We start from the raw sequence: 16,556 nt of genomic DNA on the forward strand, positions 1-16,556 counted from the left end.
AGTTGTAACCCGGAAATGAGCCGGAACCGAACTGGCAGCGAACCGTAAGCGACACCTAGCCGGGTATTTAGTCAGGATTAGTTTTGTCAAAAGCAGTATTACGTATTAAGCTTTTCATGCCTTGAGCATACATTTCGGATAGAAAAATCCTCAGATGATTGTCTTTTTGAAAATCCTCTGGGAAATATTTGCCCCTCGGCTTTCCAGTTCAGCTCAGGTTCATTTCCAGGCAGAACGAGAATTGTCCGAAAACTTTTTATTTGATTAGACTTCATCCGTTGCGTTCTATTTTTTTATGAAATAACTTCGCTCTTGTAAAAAATCAATGAAATACCATAGCAGTGAAGTTGGTTCACATAAAAATAGAGCGCTAACAGTATAAAGAAATGTAATGGAAATATTGTCGAATTACACGAAAATCACGGCAGAGTAAAAGTAAACCTGGCAGGAGCGGCTCATTATTGAAACGTCAAATGAGGGACCTAGTACACTGTATGAAAATGAACTCAAATGAACAGATCTCTAGTCAAACAAGCGCTCCTGCCTGGGTTACTTTTACTCTGCCGTCGACGATAATCTATAAAATTTGTGCTCGGTAGCACTGCCCAACGTAAATATAGTGAGGAGGTAATGCCATTCAGACGCGCGGCCTAGCACATAAGTTCGATGCCAATGACATCTTTTTTTCCTCACTATATTTACCTTGGCCCTATAGTTTTGGCGCTTTCACATAAACAGTTTTCAGAATTTAATTGTTCTACGTCGTGAGTTATGAAGCTCATGAAACCATGATCGGTGTTTGTCGAAATAAAAAAGAATCAGTAGAACAATTCTATTAGAACATGCGTAACTTACCTTTCCGCTCGCAGTCGTAGGCACGTAAAGTCCAACTTCCTCTTTAGGGTTTTAATTCCTGAGCATAGAGGTTTTATCTTCTGTTTTAAGCAAAACGCTTACATAGGAAACTTAAGTAGTCAGAGTAATCAAAACCAGCCAAAAACTTAAGTAGTCAGAGTAATCAAAACCAGCCAAAATCAGATGTGACTTGTCACAGCAAATTTGGCGCACGTACACCTACACATAATGTAGAGATTGATCATGATAAAAACCACCACTGGCTGCGCCATTGTGAGCAGTTTTTTTTTTCGTTTGTCAATAAAATATGTTTTGATTCACAGTTGATAAAAAAACAATGCAATGTTTCCATGTCCTCCTTGTACGAACCTCCCACATCGCTGATGTATATTCAGCTGAGATTACCTGTTCAGACGTACCTTACACGACATATTTTGGTATGATTTGTCGATTTTATTTGCAAATAAAGTTGAAATTTTTGGTCGAAAAGTCTTAAGTTTGAACACTGACAGAGTTACTCTGCCCGAGTGAAGGCGAAGGTCAACAACGTTGTTATGGTATTTCATAGCTGGACTCCTCAGCTATAAACTACAGTTAGTAGTAATGCCTTCTGTTACCAATAGCCCGAGATATCAGTCAACAATGTGTGCAATTTCATGCTACTACCCCGAAAATCAAAATCAGCCTAATGGGCAAGCGAAAAATTAATTTTTGAATTTTTTTTTTTTTTGCTGTTTCGGATTCCTTGGTCAATTCTAAGTACAGCCAGGCCTTTTTAAATAAAAACAAAATGAAAATGCGACCCACCCTAATGTACATCTTAGCTGCACTTAGTGTGGTCAGTATGTAAAATGTACATATGCAGAACATAATATTCAGCTGTAAAGCTTGTAAAATAGTTCTGCACAGCTAACACCCTAAAAAAAAAATCCCGTGTAAGGCGTCTGCCATCCATAGATGTTAGATGATGTTTAAGTTTTCATTACTACAGGATTTCGACAGAAAACATTTTGTAGTTGCATACGCGTTGGAAAACTTTCAGGAAATATTTTTCTTATTTTTCCCAATTTTGTATCATCATTCGATTCATACATTCTAAAAAAAAAAAACAAAAAAACCAAGAACAATTTTGCGTTGGATAAATATGCTGCGTCTTCCATTAACAATTCACTTTGAATTTGTTGAAATAAAATTTAATTTCTCCCTTGGACTAAACACTTACATTAAGTATACAAATAAAACTTACCACGGATACAATTTCTGGATTTTCTAATGCTAAACACTTTAAACTTAATGAATGGACAGTTTTTCTCTCATAAAATTATACCGAACATTATAACAAACAGTGAAAGTAATGACCACTGTATCTGGCAATTTGCGTTATTATGCTTTCGAAATTCCGATTCCGGATAGTACTCAATTATGTGACCTGTTTGGTTCATCATCCAGAAAAATGCCTGTGCGCTGGGTTGCTTCTTTAATTCCTCTCCCACCAATTGTCGAATGTCGGCATTGTATCTATTCAGCCAACGTTTCTAATTTTAAGGGGAAACAAAACTCTTAACAACGAATTCATAAGAGAACTGAGGGACAAAACCTCTTCTGTTGATAGTGCTGACGTGTCGATTAGTTTCATATCAAACGGAACCAAGCTAATATCTTTGAATGCTAGAAATGGAACGCCGGTAGGGTCACGCTTTTCTATATCTTCGACTTCAATTACACTGCTGAGACGGATACCGAATTGATGGGGCTTATAATATGCTGGTTCTGAGTGTGAAAAGAAGAGATTTTCTTTACTGCACATGGAATCTTCCAAATTACCTAATAGAATCCACCTACCATTGGAGAAAAAGTAGCCAGCCTTAAACGTCAGGTTTGCTTCCTCAGTTGAGTCTATTTTTATTGGAGCTGGTCGACGAAAGAAACAAAAGAAGTTGTCGGTTAAGATAATGGAAAAGTAATTAAAAAGTTTGAACTACATTCTTTAATGGACGAAAATGATCCAATTCCATGGCCAGTTGATAATTTGTTATCGTAATGTGCTCCCCACACATGAACTCTGGAAAAAAATTAAGAAAACATTCTGAGTTCTAAGCTATTCGACCATTTTCGAACATCAAATTCACTTTTCAATAAATACACAATCACTTGGTCTCGTATCTCGAATAGAATCAAAGGCTTTAACGCATTCAGACTCTTTAAAGGACTAGGTCTCTAATACTACTCTATCGGTTCAGTTAACAAACAACTATTTCATTCTCGTTTGAGACTACTTAAATAGTAAACCAATGGATGCTAAAGCCTTCGTTGTACAACAGCCTCATTATATAGGAAAAGGTGCTGAGGACCTGTGTATCAACTATTTAATCCTAATCCCACTCGAATGAGAAACTCGAATGTTTCCTATTCCCGTAGATTACAAAATGTGCTGATAAAAAGTTGTCAATTTAAGCTACACATACCTCGTCAGAGCATCCACCTCGGACATTTTCAATCTCACTGGGAAGTCCAACGTTGCGGACGTTATAATTCCCTTCAACACATTAGTGTAGGCAGTTCTATGTTCGGAAGTTGGTGTACCGAAATGAAGTGTTCGCGTTACTTTGGTAGTTCCTTCTAAGTACTGTCCGCCAGACTCAATAATCAAGACACTGTCATCGCCGATTTCAGTGTCCATGCCGTTGAAAACCTCAAAGTGAGGTACGGCACTGTGTCGTCCATACGATACGATCGTTTTCATCGATAAGCCTTTGTTGGATGGTGAACCAGTTCTTGAATAGTCTACTATCTTAGACACTGATACTTCAGTTAGTTTATGGCCTGCCTTGAACTGCAATAAAGAAATTATTTGCGCCAATTCAACGAAATGATGTACATTAAAGGTGCTACCTTCTGCTCCAAGTAGCTCAACGTTTCGCACATAGCAACTGCATCCATAATATGTGCTTTTCGCATGCCTTCACGTTCAATGTCGTTCTTTTGTGCTCTCATCAGAATGACTGGCGAGGGAATACTTTGGATAATGTCTTTGGGCAATGAAGAATAAATCGATTCCGATGCTCCCTTATCAAATGCACAATGTGAAGGAACTATCACATTGTGCCAGCGATGGGAATACGACTTGATATCATGCCAGATGTTTGAATAGTGTCTCACTCTTGAAAGTACGAAAAAGGTCAAATTACCCGGAGGACTGTTTCAGGCAGTCAGATTCACTTACCTCACGCATAAGTCACCTATAAAACAGGGATTAGCTTTCAAATGCAGCTCTATTCCCAAAGTGATTCGAGCTTTGTCGACATACAACACTGTTTCATTGTGGCTTACTATGAGATACGCCTACACTAAAAAAATTGAATATCTCTCCGATTCCATGAAAAGAGTTTTCTTTGGCGCACAAATTTACCTTAACGACCGGAGTATGTGGCAAATCATTCGACCTTAAATTCAGCAGATACGAGATTTCGGTCAGTGACGTTATTATGATGGCATCACTTCTGGTCTCGACCAATCGCAATCGCAGGCTCATTATTTTCGTCTGCCATTTTTCTCCAGCAAACACTACCGGATGCACAAAAATCTCATAGTTATTTGGAGGAGGTCTACTTTTCCACACTTCGTCCACCAAATTTCGACTAACTTTCACCAAACGTATCAATTTTCTGTGTAGATGTGTATCATACTTGCTCCATAGGAAATGTGGTATTGTTTGTGGATCAGCGCCGACCCTACTGTCTGCAGGCAATTCTGACTAAAATTGAAAATTGGATTATTTCAAAAATCAGAAGGAAATTGTCAATTCAATCAAGCACTCGTACGTACTCCAATCCAATCCGTAATACTGGGATAATTTTGCATATCAAATATTGTCCAATCACAGTCAAGTTCGGCATTGGCTTGGGCTAGGTAACGTTCCGGCGCCCACAAAGCCAACGATTTTTGTGTTATCACAACATCAGCTCTCAATCCAGAAAAGCCACTGATAAATTCTCTCCGCTTATCACAATTAGCGACATCCTCATTTTGATGGTCGTCGAATGATGTAACTATGTATGCACTAAGTGCTTGATTGGGATTTCTATTAGCCATGAGGCGTCGTAAATCGTAAACGCGACTTCTTGTGTCACTGTGTAATTTGACCTAATTGGTTTGAGATTGCTGTGTCAAAATATATGTTCGCTAAACGTAATATATCAAAGAATGTTTTACCGGATGACCATGACCATTTTGACATCTCGGCCGATCGATTCCTTGAAAGTGACCGTGTGCATGTGAAGTTTCCAAAACTAAAATTTAAAAAAAATGTTTCTGATTCATCACGTATATGGGTAATTCCAGGGTTAGTTGCGTTACAAATTTCGTTATCTGTTAGTCATAAAGTTAATTGTATTGGCTATGTTTTGCGGTAACAAATCAGTCTATAAATTTTCTAATACTCAGGAGACACAGTGCTTTCATACCAACAAGAATTGGAATTTTTAGCCTACGAAGTGTGACTTGTGGGATCGCAAAAGTCGGCGGTTAGTTGCGTTACACGTTTGTGACTTTTCGAAATATTACCAAATAAAAACTGATGTCGGTAAATTTTTTTCCCCTGGTCAAGACGCGCAGTTTAAGCCCAATATGAGGTTGGTAACCCAAAATTTGGGGGAGATATGTCTAAAAAAGTGATATTTATCAGAGGTCATAAATAGCCAGCAATTTTTTTTTCACAATTGGTGGTTGTTACCCCACAGAAAATGTTACTTTGGCTCAAGACCGTTTAAAAAAATGGTTTCAAAATTTTTCGAGATAACTTCGACGAGTTAAAATTCGAGTATGACTTTTATCACCACTGGGAAGCTGTTTTCACCTACTTTACTCACCCAATTGACCTGATTGACTCAAAGTTATTTTTCTCGTGAAGTCAAATGCCGTAGCTTTCGAATGACACAGATAGAGGTGTGCACCGCCGATTTTACGCCGGCGCGCCGCCGATTTTTGGCCAAATTTTCGGCGCGCCGCCGCCGAATAATATTGGCTCACGCCGCCGCCACCGCCGGTTTCATTTTCGTCGCGCCGAAATTTTATACTTTTATTGCTTTCAGCCATTTTAATGGGCGGCAATATAAACTTAAACTGAAATATATATACAACAGTGTGTGCGTGATTACAAGGTTTTAGCAAATGTTTCTAACTCTTAATTTTTTAAGTCAGGTTGCTATATGCTGCTCAGCAAATACACTTATTACTAATTACTTATTACTTATACATTTATGTTTATCAAAATCTCTTATTTGCGCAAACCATAGAGTTACACTCGAGAGTTGGCGTGATGGCGTTTTGTCGTTTTATCATCTATCCATGTGGCCACTATATGGACAACCCTATCTTTGTAGTTACTTATCAACCCTGAGTCATATGTTGTTCTGTCAAAACGGAAATTATGATGACTCATATCAAAACAAACCATTGCACTTTTTTGCTTCTGAAGATTCATAAAATCTGATTGTTCAATTGCTCGAATATGCAATTGGATACGCCTGTACCGACAATTTGATACGATTTCGCAACCAATTTAGTAGTATTCTTTAATGAAATTTGTGATATTTTTACTCTGAAACCGTTGACTTTAATTTGATAAATTTTCACTATTTCGTTTAGTTAAATTTGTTCCTAAAATGCTGGTTTCCTCTTAAAAGTAGCATTTTCATAGAAAAGCGCCATCTTGCCAACACTCGAGTGTAACTCTATGGCGCAAACCTTCTACTACGATCTCACTCCTACATCTTCTTCTTCTTCTTCTTTTTCAGCCTGTTTCTATCCACTGCTGGATGTAGGCCTCTCCAACTTCTTTCCATTTCGTACGATCCATTGCCATTTGCTGCCAGTTTGTACCTGCAATATTCTTAATTCCGTTTGTCCATCTCTCTGGTGGTCTACCTATAGCTCGTCTTTTATATGGTCGCCAGTTCATGATCTTTTTGGTCCAACGTTCGTCTGTCCTTCTTGCAATATGTCCCGCCCAGCTCCATTTCAGAGATGCTATTCTTTCCATGACATCAACGACCCTGGTTTGTTGTCGAATCCATTGATTCGTCATTCTGTCTCTGAGTGTTATTCCAAGCATACTCCGTTCCATGGCTCTTTGTGTCACTCTCAATTTTTCTTCGGATGCTTTCGTTAAAGTTAACGTTTCCGCTCCATAAGTGAGCACTGGAAGGACACAAGTGTCGAAAACTTTGCGTTTCAGACTATTATTAATTTTGCTTTTGAAAATTAGTCTGAGTTTTCCGAACGCTGCCCATGCAAGACCAATCCTACGTCTTATTTCTGCAGTTTGGTTGTCCAGACCTAACTTCAGCTTATGTCCTAGATATACTCCTACATCGAAGATATGGAAATGTAAAGTCACATCTTCTTAATCTACTAGATGTTCTGACAGTTACTCATAATTTCCCAAGGTTCTGAAAGAATAGGGTATACACTCGCGAAGGCGGTTGAAACCAAATTTGTCAAACGCACTTATTACATATTGTTGAAAAGTCAACTTGAAAACAATTATTTTTTGTAAGTTGAAATCGTCATATAAAATATTCCAAACCTAGTTGGCGCTACAGAGGAAAATTTTGGTTCCACCGCTCTCGTGATCAACTCGAAAGTGTCTTAACCTGTTCTTTCAAAACCTTGTTAATCCAAGAAACAATCGTGAGTTTGCGAAAATGACATATAAATTATAAGTTGTAAATTTTAAGTAACCTTCTAGAACATCTAGTATGAAGATGAAGATGTGACTGAAAATTTCCAACTTATAAGTTGACTTATATGTCATTTAGGCAAACTCACAAATCATTCTTGGATTCATTGAATCAGATGTTTTTAAAATGAAGGTCAGGGATTGTACATTCGAAAGATAAAAATGAGATTGTACTTGGATTCGTGGTTGATACTTCAGTTCTTCAGTTTGCAAGATAGTAAGAATTCAGTGTTCGTAAAAAGGATTGCGCACGCTTTTTCAAATGTCTTTGCATTATTTTAGAAAGTTTAGATTTTTTTTAAAATTTATCGGCGCGCCGATCGGCGCACCGCCGCCGACATTAAATTTCTTTCGGCGCGCCGCCGCCGATCCATCACCAGTCGGCGCACCGCCGCCGACTATTTTGAAATCGGCGCACACCTCTAGCACACAGATCTTCAGTTTTTATTTGAAAAAATGTAATTTCGGCAACGTTTGGGTCGAAGTGATTTTACCTTACTTCGAAGCAGAATGAACCAAAAATCTTCAAAAAATTTAATTTCGTGTCATTTGGAGCAATTTTGGAATTATAGGGTTCACATCTACAGGAAAACAAGTTTACAAAAATCATTTGAGATATGTTGAGAATATCTCGGAATGTCGAATACAAACAAACACTTTTTGTGGGCTTAAACGACGCGTCTGGTCAACAGTTTTCAATGAAAAAAAAGTTTGCCGAAACCGCATTTCAATTGGTGAAAATATTTCGAACAGTCACAAATTAGCTGTAATTACCCATATATAGAAAGAACCCAGAAAGTTTGAACCAGTCACCTAAACTATTCACGAGGTATTCACGAGGGCTAAGAGATTCTTTAACCTTCCTCGACATCAAGCTTTCAGTAACTTATGGAGCTCAATAATTTACAACAGGGAAAAATCTGAAAAATCATAGAAACTGTGCTCGAAGAGTTAGAATAACAAGACCAAAAGTAATGGACGACTGGGCTGTACTTAGATGTCCTTAAATTTCGAGATAAAAATTGTGCCCAAAAACTACTTAGTACAGGCTGAAATTGAGTATGAGTATGAGCACTGTCGCTTGACCCTTGACACTTCCATTAAACTTTAAAACTGAATCTTAAAGTGGCTCGGTACTGAGTTGAAATCACACAAAAAATTTGCTTTAATGGTCAGATTTCAAAAATAGAGTGGTTCTCAAGTATGGTAGAACTTTTGAACAGTTGATACTATCAGACAAAGCTATCGTTTATCTAATGATGGAAGGCCCGGACTGGCCATATGGTGAATTCGGGGAATTACCGATGGGCCTTTTGGATTTTTGTATGAGAATTTTTAATTTGTGGGCCTTTTTAAATTGAGTTGCATGGAGCCCCCGATGGGCTTTTTCGAGCCAGTCCGGTACTGAATGATGGTATCACAATAGACTCATCAATAGAATTAATAGTTTGAGGTAAATAGTTACGCCAGTCGATACCTACAATGAAGACAATTTAAAGAAAAACAAAAACTGATTGGGCCCACACTTTTACCTAAATCGAACGGAAGTAACAACATTATGGATGGCATAAACATGTTTTCTACAAACATAATCTACAGAAATTTGGTAAATATTTTGCGTCGGTTTATGTGCCGTTTTTTGTATTCACAGTTAAAACATGAAAATTGTTTACATCTGTTTCATGCAATATAACATGTTCGCTAAACGAAAACTGTTTTTCAACATAACTATTTTCAAAATTATGTCCAGAGTTTATTTTTATCAGCAAGTCAGAAATAATGATGTTGGCTATTTCTTTTATTTTTGCATGTGTACGTATGTGAAGGCACATAATATTGAAAGCAAGAATTTAGATGGCATTCATGTCTTTATTTTCGCTTTCCAATATGACCATCCGAAGCACACAAAAAACCCATACCACTTTTCAGTTCTCAAACACGATTCAAAGCGTATCTTTGGCTGTACATAAATTGTTTATTTATCGTTCATGTTTAGAACAAATTTCCGAAATTTAATTACCGGATGTACTGATTTGAACTCACCAAATACGATTTTATTTTATAGCCACCCGACCACTACACTCTTTATTTCTTAAAAAAAATATTACCATCAATTTGTAAGTATATAATTGTTCAGCGTTTCATCCAGTTCTGATTTATGTTAAACAATAAACATAAAATTGATTTAAATTAACATTAATTTCAGTTTTATTTTGACTAAAATGTTATTGTACAAAATGTTAACGACTTCTTCAGAAAAAAAACAAAAGGAAAACAAAAAGAATTGGAAAATGTAACGTATACAATACCTGTGAAAATGGCGATCAGTAGTATGTGTATTCCATTCATTTTGCGAGGGCTCGTTCAAATATTTTCTTGTTCACAGCGTAATGATCTTTCAACTATAAATTTATATTTCGTTTATACAACTGGGTAATATTTACTTTTAAGTTTTAAGTTTAATGCGCTGTTAAGTACTTGCTTTTCGGCTTAACGATTTGGTAAACAATTTAAGGAAGGAAGAAAGTTCAGTACATACGTTACTTACAAAGTGAATTTGTTAAGATGAAAATAGTTTTTTTTAGATTCTTTTATGAAAAGGTAATTCATAGTTTGATGATGGTGAGAAATTTGGTCTTGTTTTTGACAAAAGCACATCCGCACCGCACGCAAATTACATCAGAAAGACGGTAGAAATTGGCAATTTTTATAAAAACATATTTTTTTATAAACTTGCTGAGCTGAAGCATTTTGATAGCAACTACTTTAGGATATGAATCATTTAATTTTTTGGAAAACTAATTTTTGGAGTCATATTGTTTAGAAAAAAGTTGTGTGCAATGAAAAAACGAAGAAACACATTTTTTGTGGAAGAATTCTTTGCAGACTATTATTGTGAAAACTTTTTAGCCCCGTACGAAGTACGAAGGGGCTTATAGGATTACGATGCCGTGTGTAATTGATGGAATTCGAAGCAGACGGTAAGGGCAAAGTGTTTGCCTATATTCATAGATAACAAATACACAATAAAAATTTTGTCTGTCCGTCTGTCCGTCTGTCACGTCGATATCTTGAGTAAATCAAATCCGATTTCAAAAAAAAAAAATTTTCCTGAAAGATAGTCAAAATAGTGAGGCTAAGTTCGAAGATGGGCGATTTTGGGTCGACCCTTCCGGAGCTGGGGCCCAATAAGTGCCTAACTGTTTTTCGACGATATCTCCAGACATTTAAGCACTACTCTTGTAAGTGATACGTCAAGTGAAAGGTATTTACAATACCGATCGACAAAAAAAAAGTTTATGAAAATTGGATGACCGACTCGTGAGTTAGACCCCTTGGTGTGAACTAGGTACAGGGCGGCAAGCCGTTTTTGCTTGTAGGTTGGCCAAATTAGAACGTATTTAGATGGATTTTGCTTTATTAGATAGGTATTGACCGTACCAATCAGGGGAAAAAAATTTATGAAATTCGATTCACCGGAGCGTGAGCTAGGTCTCTTGGAGTGAGCTTATATGTGGCTACTCGACCGTACAGTGAAGGTGGTGTTTTTTGTTAATATCTCGAGTAAACTTTGACCGAATTTCATGATTTTTTTTTGTTTGAAAGGTACTAACGAATGTTAAGCAGCCGTACTACTTTCCACCTCCTAACAAAATGGCCGTCGGCCGCCATTTTGGATTTTTGTAAAATCAATATAAATCGGTGAAAATGATACTTACAAAGTCACTGATTAGTGGGAAGTGAGTGGTTACGTGTGTGGGGTGTTTCAAGGATCCCAAATATGGATATCTATATATAAATATATATAGCTATATTGAGCTATATAACGGTATAGATAGTTATTTTGAGCTATATACTAGCATATTTATCAGTAAATTGTTTATTTATAGGTAAATATAGGTTAAAATAGGACTGAGGAAATTTTAGGTCAATTTGAAATTTGTGTTACGTTTGAAAGGAACATCGTACGGGGCTTCGTAATTGCGCTATGCGCAATTTTTAAGACGTACACATTCCATAAGAATTTTACTTTACCGACGTTTACGGGCGCAGTAGACTTATGGTAAGCAGTAGGGCGACGGACGAACTAGGGTCACGTGCGCAATATATGTACGGGTTTGTACGGGGCTCAGTCGCAGCAAACGCTCTGACTGTTCTGACGGCTCGTTTTTTAATATTTTACAAGATAAAAATAGTAATGTGATTGTACAAAAATCTCAGAAAATAATAGTTCTTGAACGATTTAAGTAAAAACTTCACCCGGATATGATAGTAATAAACATAATATAATGTTGATATTTCACACCTTTTGAATATCAGCAGATTTCAAAAATCCCAACAAAAAACCTAATATTGGTTTCTCGTCATTACAATATTTTCCAGAGGAGCCTTATGTCAGAAAAAATATTTGAAAGTGTCGCTACGAAAAAAAACAGATGTTGTATTGCATTTTCGTTCCGCAACTATGTATATGTAGTGAATAAAATCCAATATGGCGTCCGTCAGTCATTTTGTTGGAAATTTGGTACGGTTTGAACACTTGTGTTATTTTATCTTTACTCATCTTTTAAATGAAAAAAAAAAATCAGAAAAATCCGTTTAAAAATATTCATATGCAAGCAAAATACTCATATTGTAGTATATTTTAGGAAAAACTCGGAAAATTCATAAGAAAATCGGAAAACTGGAAAATTCTTGGCACGCTAAACAATACTCGAGACCAATACCTTTAATTTGAGCTATCACACACCACTTTCTGACGCACTTAGCTTCGTAAATCATGCTAAAAATGTGCGACTGTATTTCAAAAATAATCCGCGAAAATCGGTGGAAAATTGCATGTAGAATCGCAACAAAAAAAGTTAAAAAATCGTTTTTTTTTAATTGTGCAGAATGAAACGTGAAACATTATTGCTGAACAAAGTTTTACTTCAAAAATTTTAGTTTAAAAAATATTTAACTTTAAACTTAAAAAATAAGAGTAAACTTTCGAGAAAAACTGAAAAATCTGTAGGAAATTGGAACGTTTTTCATGCCAAAATTTGGACTTTTAGCTTTCATTTAAGCTATCACAAGGTATCCTACGTGCCACGCAGCCGGAGAAGTCACTCGACAAAGACACATCTGCATTTAAACTTTAAAGAGGCGAGGCGGAGCCGAGTGCGGCCGAAAATGTTGTCTCTTCTTCTAGAACCTATTTTTTCGATGCCCCCAACCCGCTCGGAAAACGTTCTGTCCTTATCGACTCGACTACTAAATTTCCTCATAGTTTCCCAAAAATTTTCAGTATCTTCCGAAATTTTCGAAATATAAAAATTGGCGACATTAGGGAAAAAATCGGAAAACATGGGAAAAACTTGAGAAAATATGGAATGGGATAATATTATCCCAAATATAGTCCCTCTAGTTATAGGTAATATAATGGTGATGGAAATTCCTCGATTTTTCGGTCCCACAACACGGTCAAGGGAAAAACAATATTGATTGAAAGGTCAGCCATGTAATATTTTTTGGTTTCTTCAAAGAATTTTTTTTCATAACTATTGGTGTTGTTTCGCTGCTGTCAAGTAACAATATCATCCCAAGCTCGATTCCACACTCTCATAAATAAATAAATATTACTCTCATTCGCTAAAATAATCTTTTACTATTCGATTCTCGTGTGGATAATGAACTTTCCTTTTATTTTAAATTACTAGCGTGCAATTGCTATTCGACATATTAACGGATTTCTGTAAGATTATAGAATTTCCATATCTTTAAAGTATTTTCCTCGGGCGGTTATGTCATCTATTATTGATAGCCTTGCCGATCACCTCTGCGCAATGTTATCTTAAATTCTGTTGCGAAATGTATGAGTAAACAAATGACATTTTTTTTGTATATTTATCAATCCAACGCACAAGCTTATGCACTGCATTTAACAATAAGTTGACATGAAAAGTATATTAGTTGCTCGAACTTGTTTTCATAAGTATAAGTTGAATTTATCATAGTGAGATCTAAAACCCACATCCACGCAAATGCTAGAGCGTTTATCAATCTATTGAAAATTCTCATATCAAAAGAAGAATCAGAACAGAACCGACCATTACGCACTAACGTTGAGATAAGCTGTCTGTAAAAGAATTAGATTGTTCACGTTTTGCTTCTACGAACCGTAAAAATAAAGTTTGACCTCTCAGCAGTTGGAAGCCAAAAATTTCGTTAGTCATTCTTTCTTTAAGAAACAAAATTACAGACGAAAATGTTGTACGTCTGCCCTCGGTCGGAGATACAACATCTTTACATGAAAACCGTGACGTGTCCGCGGGATATATATAAAATATACAAAATTTCTCTGGTAAAACTATTACGAAAACGATTAGAATTTTCAGAGAATTTGTCTAATTTTTTGCAACTAATTATATTGATGATACTTATAAGCGGGACATTTGTTAGTTTTCCACTGTTGTTTGACTTTTCTTTTTCACATGAAGCGTTTAAGTGAAATTAATGAAATGACTAATAAGCTTTTTCGTGGCCGGTATTTTAAAAGTATTATTCAAATGAAATCAAAATGACTTCAACAAATGGGTTCGATACTACAACACCCGTGTGTCAGACTCGCGTTGTCAGATGAATGAAGAAAATTATGTTAAACGGATTTTTTTTGGCAACTGTTCTTTCAATATTTTCGCTTTGTTTTTATGTTTTTTTAATTCAACTTGGCGATTTTAAAATTACATTTTTTTTCTGTGCATGATTCAGACGTTAAATTATAATTTTAAAAGAAACATAAGATTTTTATCACCATTCGAATTGATCGTGAAGACAAATGATAAATGTAGAAACAGAAGCGCTTTTAAAACGCTTCAACTGAATTATATTCAGGAAGGGATCGGCACAATACAAAAAATTAAACGATCATTTATACTGATCTGTATATTAGAATATTTATGCTTTTCCACTTCAGTTACTTTAAAACGAAACATTAATCATCAACAGAAGAAAATGATCGATATAAAAAAAATCATTTGTTTAACATTTATATATATTCTAAGTCAAAAAAGCGATTTCAGTTTAAAATAAATAATAAACACACATGTCTGTTACGTATGTACTGTACATCGCATATAACGTTTGAAGTTTGAAGGTTTTTTTGCCTCAAAATTTAATCATTTAATTTTTATAGTTGTTTATTCAATTTTCAACCAATTAATTATTTGCTTCTTATGTGTATATATAACCCACTAACATTTTCTCTTTCTGTTTTTTTTCTTAATTTTTCCAACTAAAAATGTTCATCTAATATTCCTCTTCATTTCTCGAATTCAATCAGCTATTTAAGTTGAAACGCTCCGAATCGCTTAACTCAAACTTGCATCCAATTCATATAAATATAATAATAACACAGCAGAAAAAAAATTATGAATTTAAATTTTACAAAAATAGAATTCTTCACTTAAGAAAAAACGATTCTCGAAATTTTTGTTATTAAAGCGGATAAAAATTGGATATAACAAAAAGAAATTAATTCTTTTTCGACTTTTCCGTTCGACCGTTTAGTTTATACTAAACCACAACAATCAACCGTTCAGTTGGGAAAATTCAATTTTTCACTATAGATCTGTGCGCCGGTGCGTCGGTCAGAAAATAGGCAGCTGGCGGCAGCAAGACATTTCACAATTTTTTAATGTTTTCAACGAGGGGGAAGCGAGTAAATACTGGGACATGTGCAGTTTGCTACTGGTGGCTAATAGAAGGAAATCGTACGACAATAGACGCCAATGGAAGTATGTGGGATAGATTTTTCTCGCATAGTTTTCCCTCGGAATGAAAGTAAATGTTGTAAAGAAACCATAAAAAAAACAACTTCGAAAGGTGTATAGTTAGTTGTCCTTAAAAGACATTGTATCTCTTCAAAGATTTTTATCGTTAAACTCGTTAGTGATTTTTTTTGGAATATCAGTACTAATTGACGGAAAACTCATTTTGATCGACTGAAAATTTCGAATTACCGTTCAAGATTTTCATTAGCAAGAACGGTCGCTTGTCGTTCGTGATAGCTAATATTTTTCTTGACCATGTAAACTGCTGTTGGGTCGTCAGTCTTTTAAGAGATGAGTATTGTTCTGAGGGTTCAAGAAAAAATGATTGGCAAAGTAAGAAAAGCTCTCATGATTTAAAGAAAAGTCGACAAATAAGTGGTTCGCTAATTGGGTGACTAGCGAATCGCTATTAGATATTCAAGGATGTAAAAGGGTTTACGTGTTACGGCATGTTTCATTTTCATTTACATTGCCTAATCACGTAAAGCATTGTACTTACGAGGTTCCAAGTTGTTATTTGACAAGTGGGGAATACAGCCCACACACAACTTGAAACCTCGGAAGTAATATACTATTAGTTTTTCTAGTATTTTTTTCTTCAATAACCTTTCCTCATTTACATCGTGACACTGGCGCAGCTTTGAGCAATATTAGAAAATGTGTCAAGTAAAACGAATTACCATTCAATGCTCTTTATTCTTGTTACTTTTCTGATGTGTTCTATTTGTGGAAATGTAGTGGTTTTCAGACGATTAAACCCTGTATGGACCATCAAGATATTTTATTAATTACAAGGACGTCAACTTTACAGCATTTCCTCTTTAATTTCCTTACATTCCTAAATTTGCAAAAACTGCTCAATTTTCTTCTCAGAGCTGGTAAAAACTGGTAAAATTCTAAAAATGTAGGCTATAATTTCAGCATTTTAACGTTTCATTGAAATGTAACTGTTGTATGAACGAGGACCTGCTATCAGTCCGTGAAGAGTATAGCTTCTGACCACGTGAACCAATTTTGAGGGAAAACAATTACTGGATTCAGTAGCTATCTGTGCGCAAACAGCCTTTCATTACTATCCCTGGAAATTATAGTAGATTATACACCTCTGTCCACATGTTTATTTAGACACTTGGGGAGTTATTGCATGAGCC

At 35.8% G+C, this 16,556-nt stretch overlaps 1 protein-coding gene across 3 annotated transcripts; it reads right to left on the reverse strand.

Moving 5' to 3' along the window:
- Positions 1-2,026: 2,026 nt before the first annotated feature.
- LOC119068738 (xaa-Pro aminopeptidase 1) lies at positions 2,027-15,150 on the reverse strand. Of its 3 annotated transcripts, none has more exons than XM_037172437.1 (12): positions 14,832-15,150; positions 9,904-9,989; positions 5,068-5,144; positions 4,681-4,998; positions 4,265-4,609; positions 4,079-4,197; positions 3,748-4,015; positions 3,321-3,688; positions 2,838-2,917; positions 2,698-2,766; positions 2,453-2,625; positions 2,027-2,390 (listed from the first exon to the last, which is right to left on the reverse strand). In XM_037172437.1, the coding sequence occupies exons 2-12, from the start codon at positions 9,941-9,943 to the stop codon at positions 2,169-2,171; spliced, it is 2,079 nt and encodes a 692-aa protein (XP_037028332.1). In that variant the 5' UTR covers positions 9,944-9,989; positions 14,832-15,150; the 3' UTR covers positions 2,027-2,168. The 3 variants fall into 3 exon arrangements, with proteins under 3 accessions (XP_037028332.1, XP_037028334.1, XP_037028333.1); XM_037172439.1 differs by having other exon boundaries at positions 9,904-9,996; positions 14,832-15,129; XM_037172438.1 differs by having other exon boundaries at positions 9,904-10,061; positions 14,832-15,129.
- Positions 15,151-16,556: the final 1,406 nt, after the last annotated feature.

Source organism: Bradysia coprophila (genome assembly GCF_014529535.1).
Source record: "Bradysia coprophila strain Holo2 chromosome X unlocalized genomic scaffold, BU_Bcop_v1 contig_20, whole genome shotgun sequence".
Lineage (NCBI taxonomy): Eukaryota > Metazoa > Arthropoda > Insecta > Diptera > Sciaridae > Bradysia > Bradysia coprophila.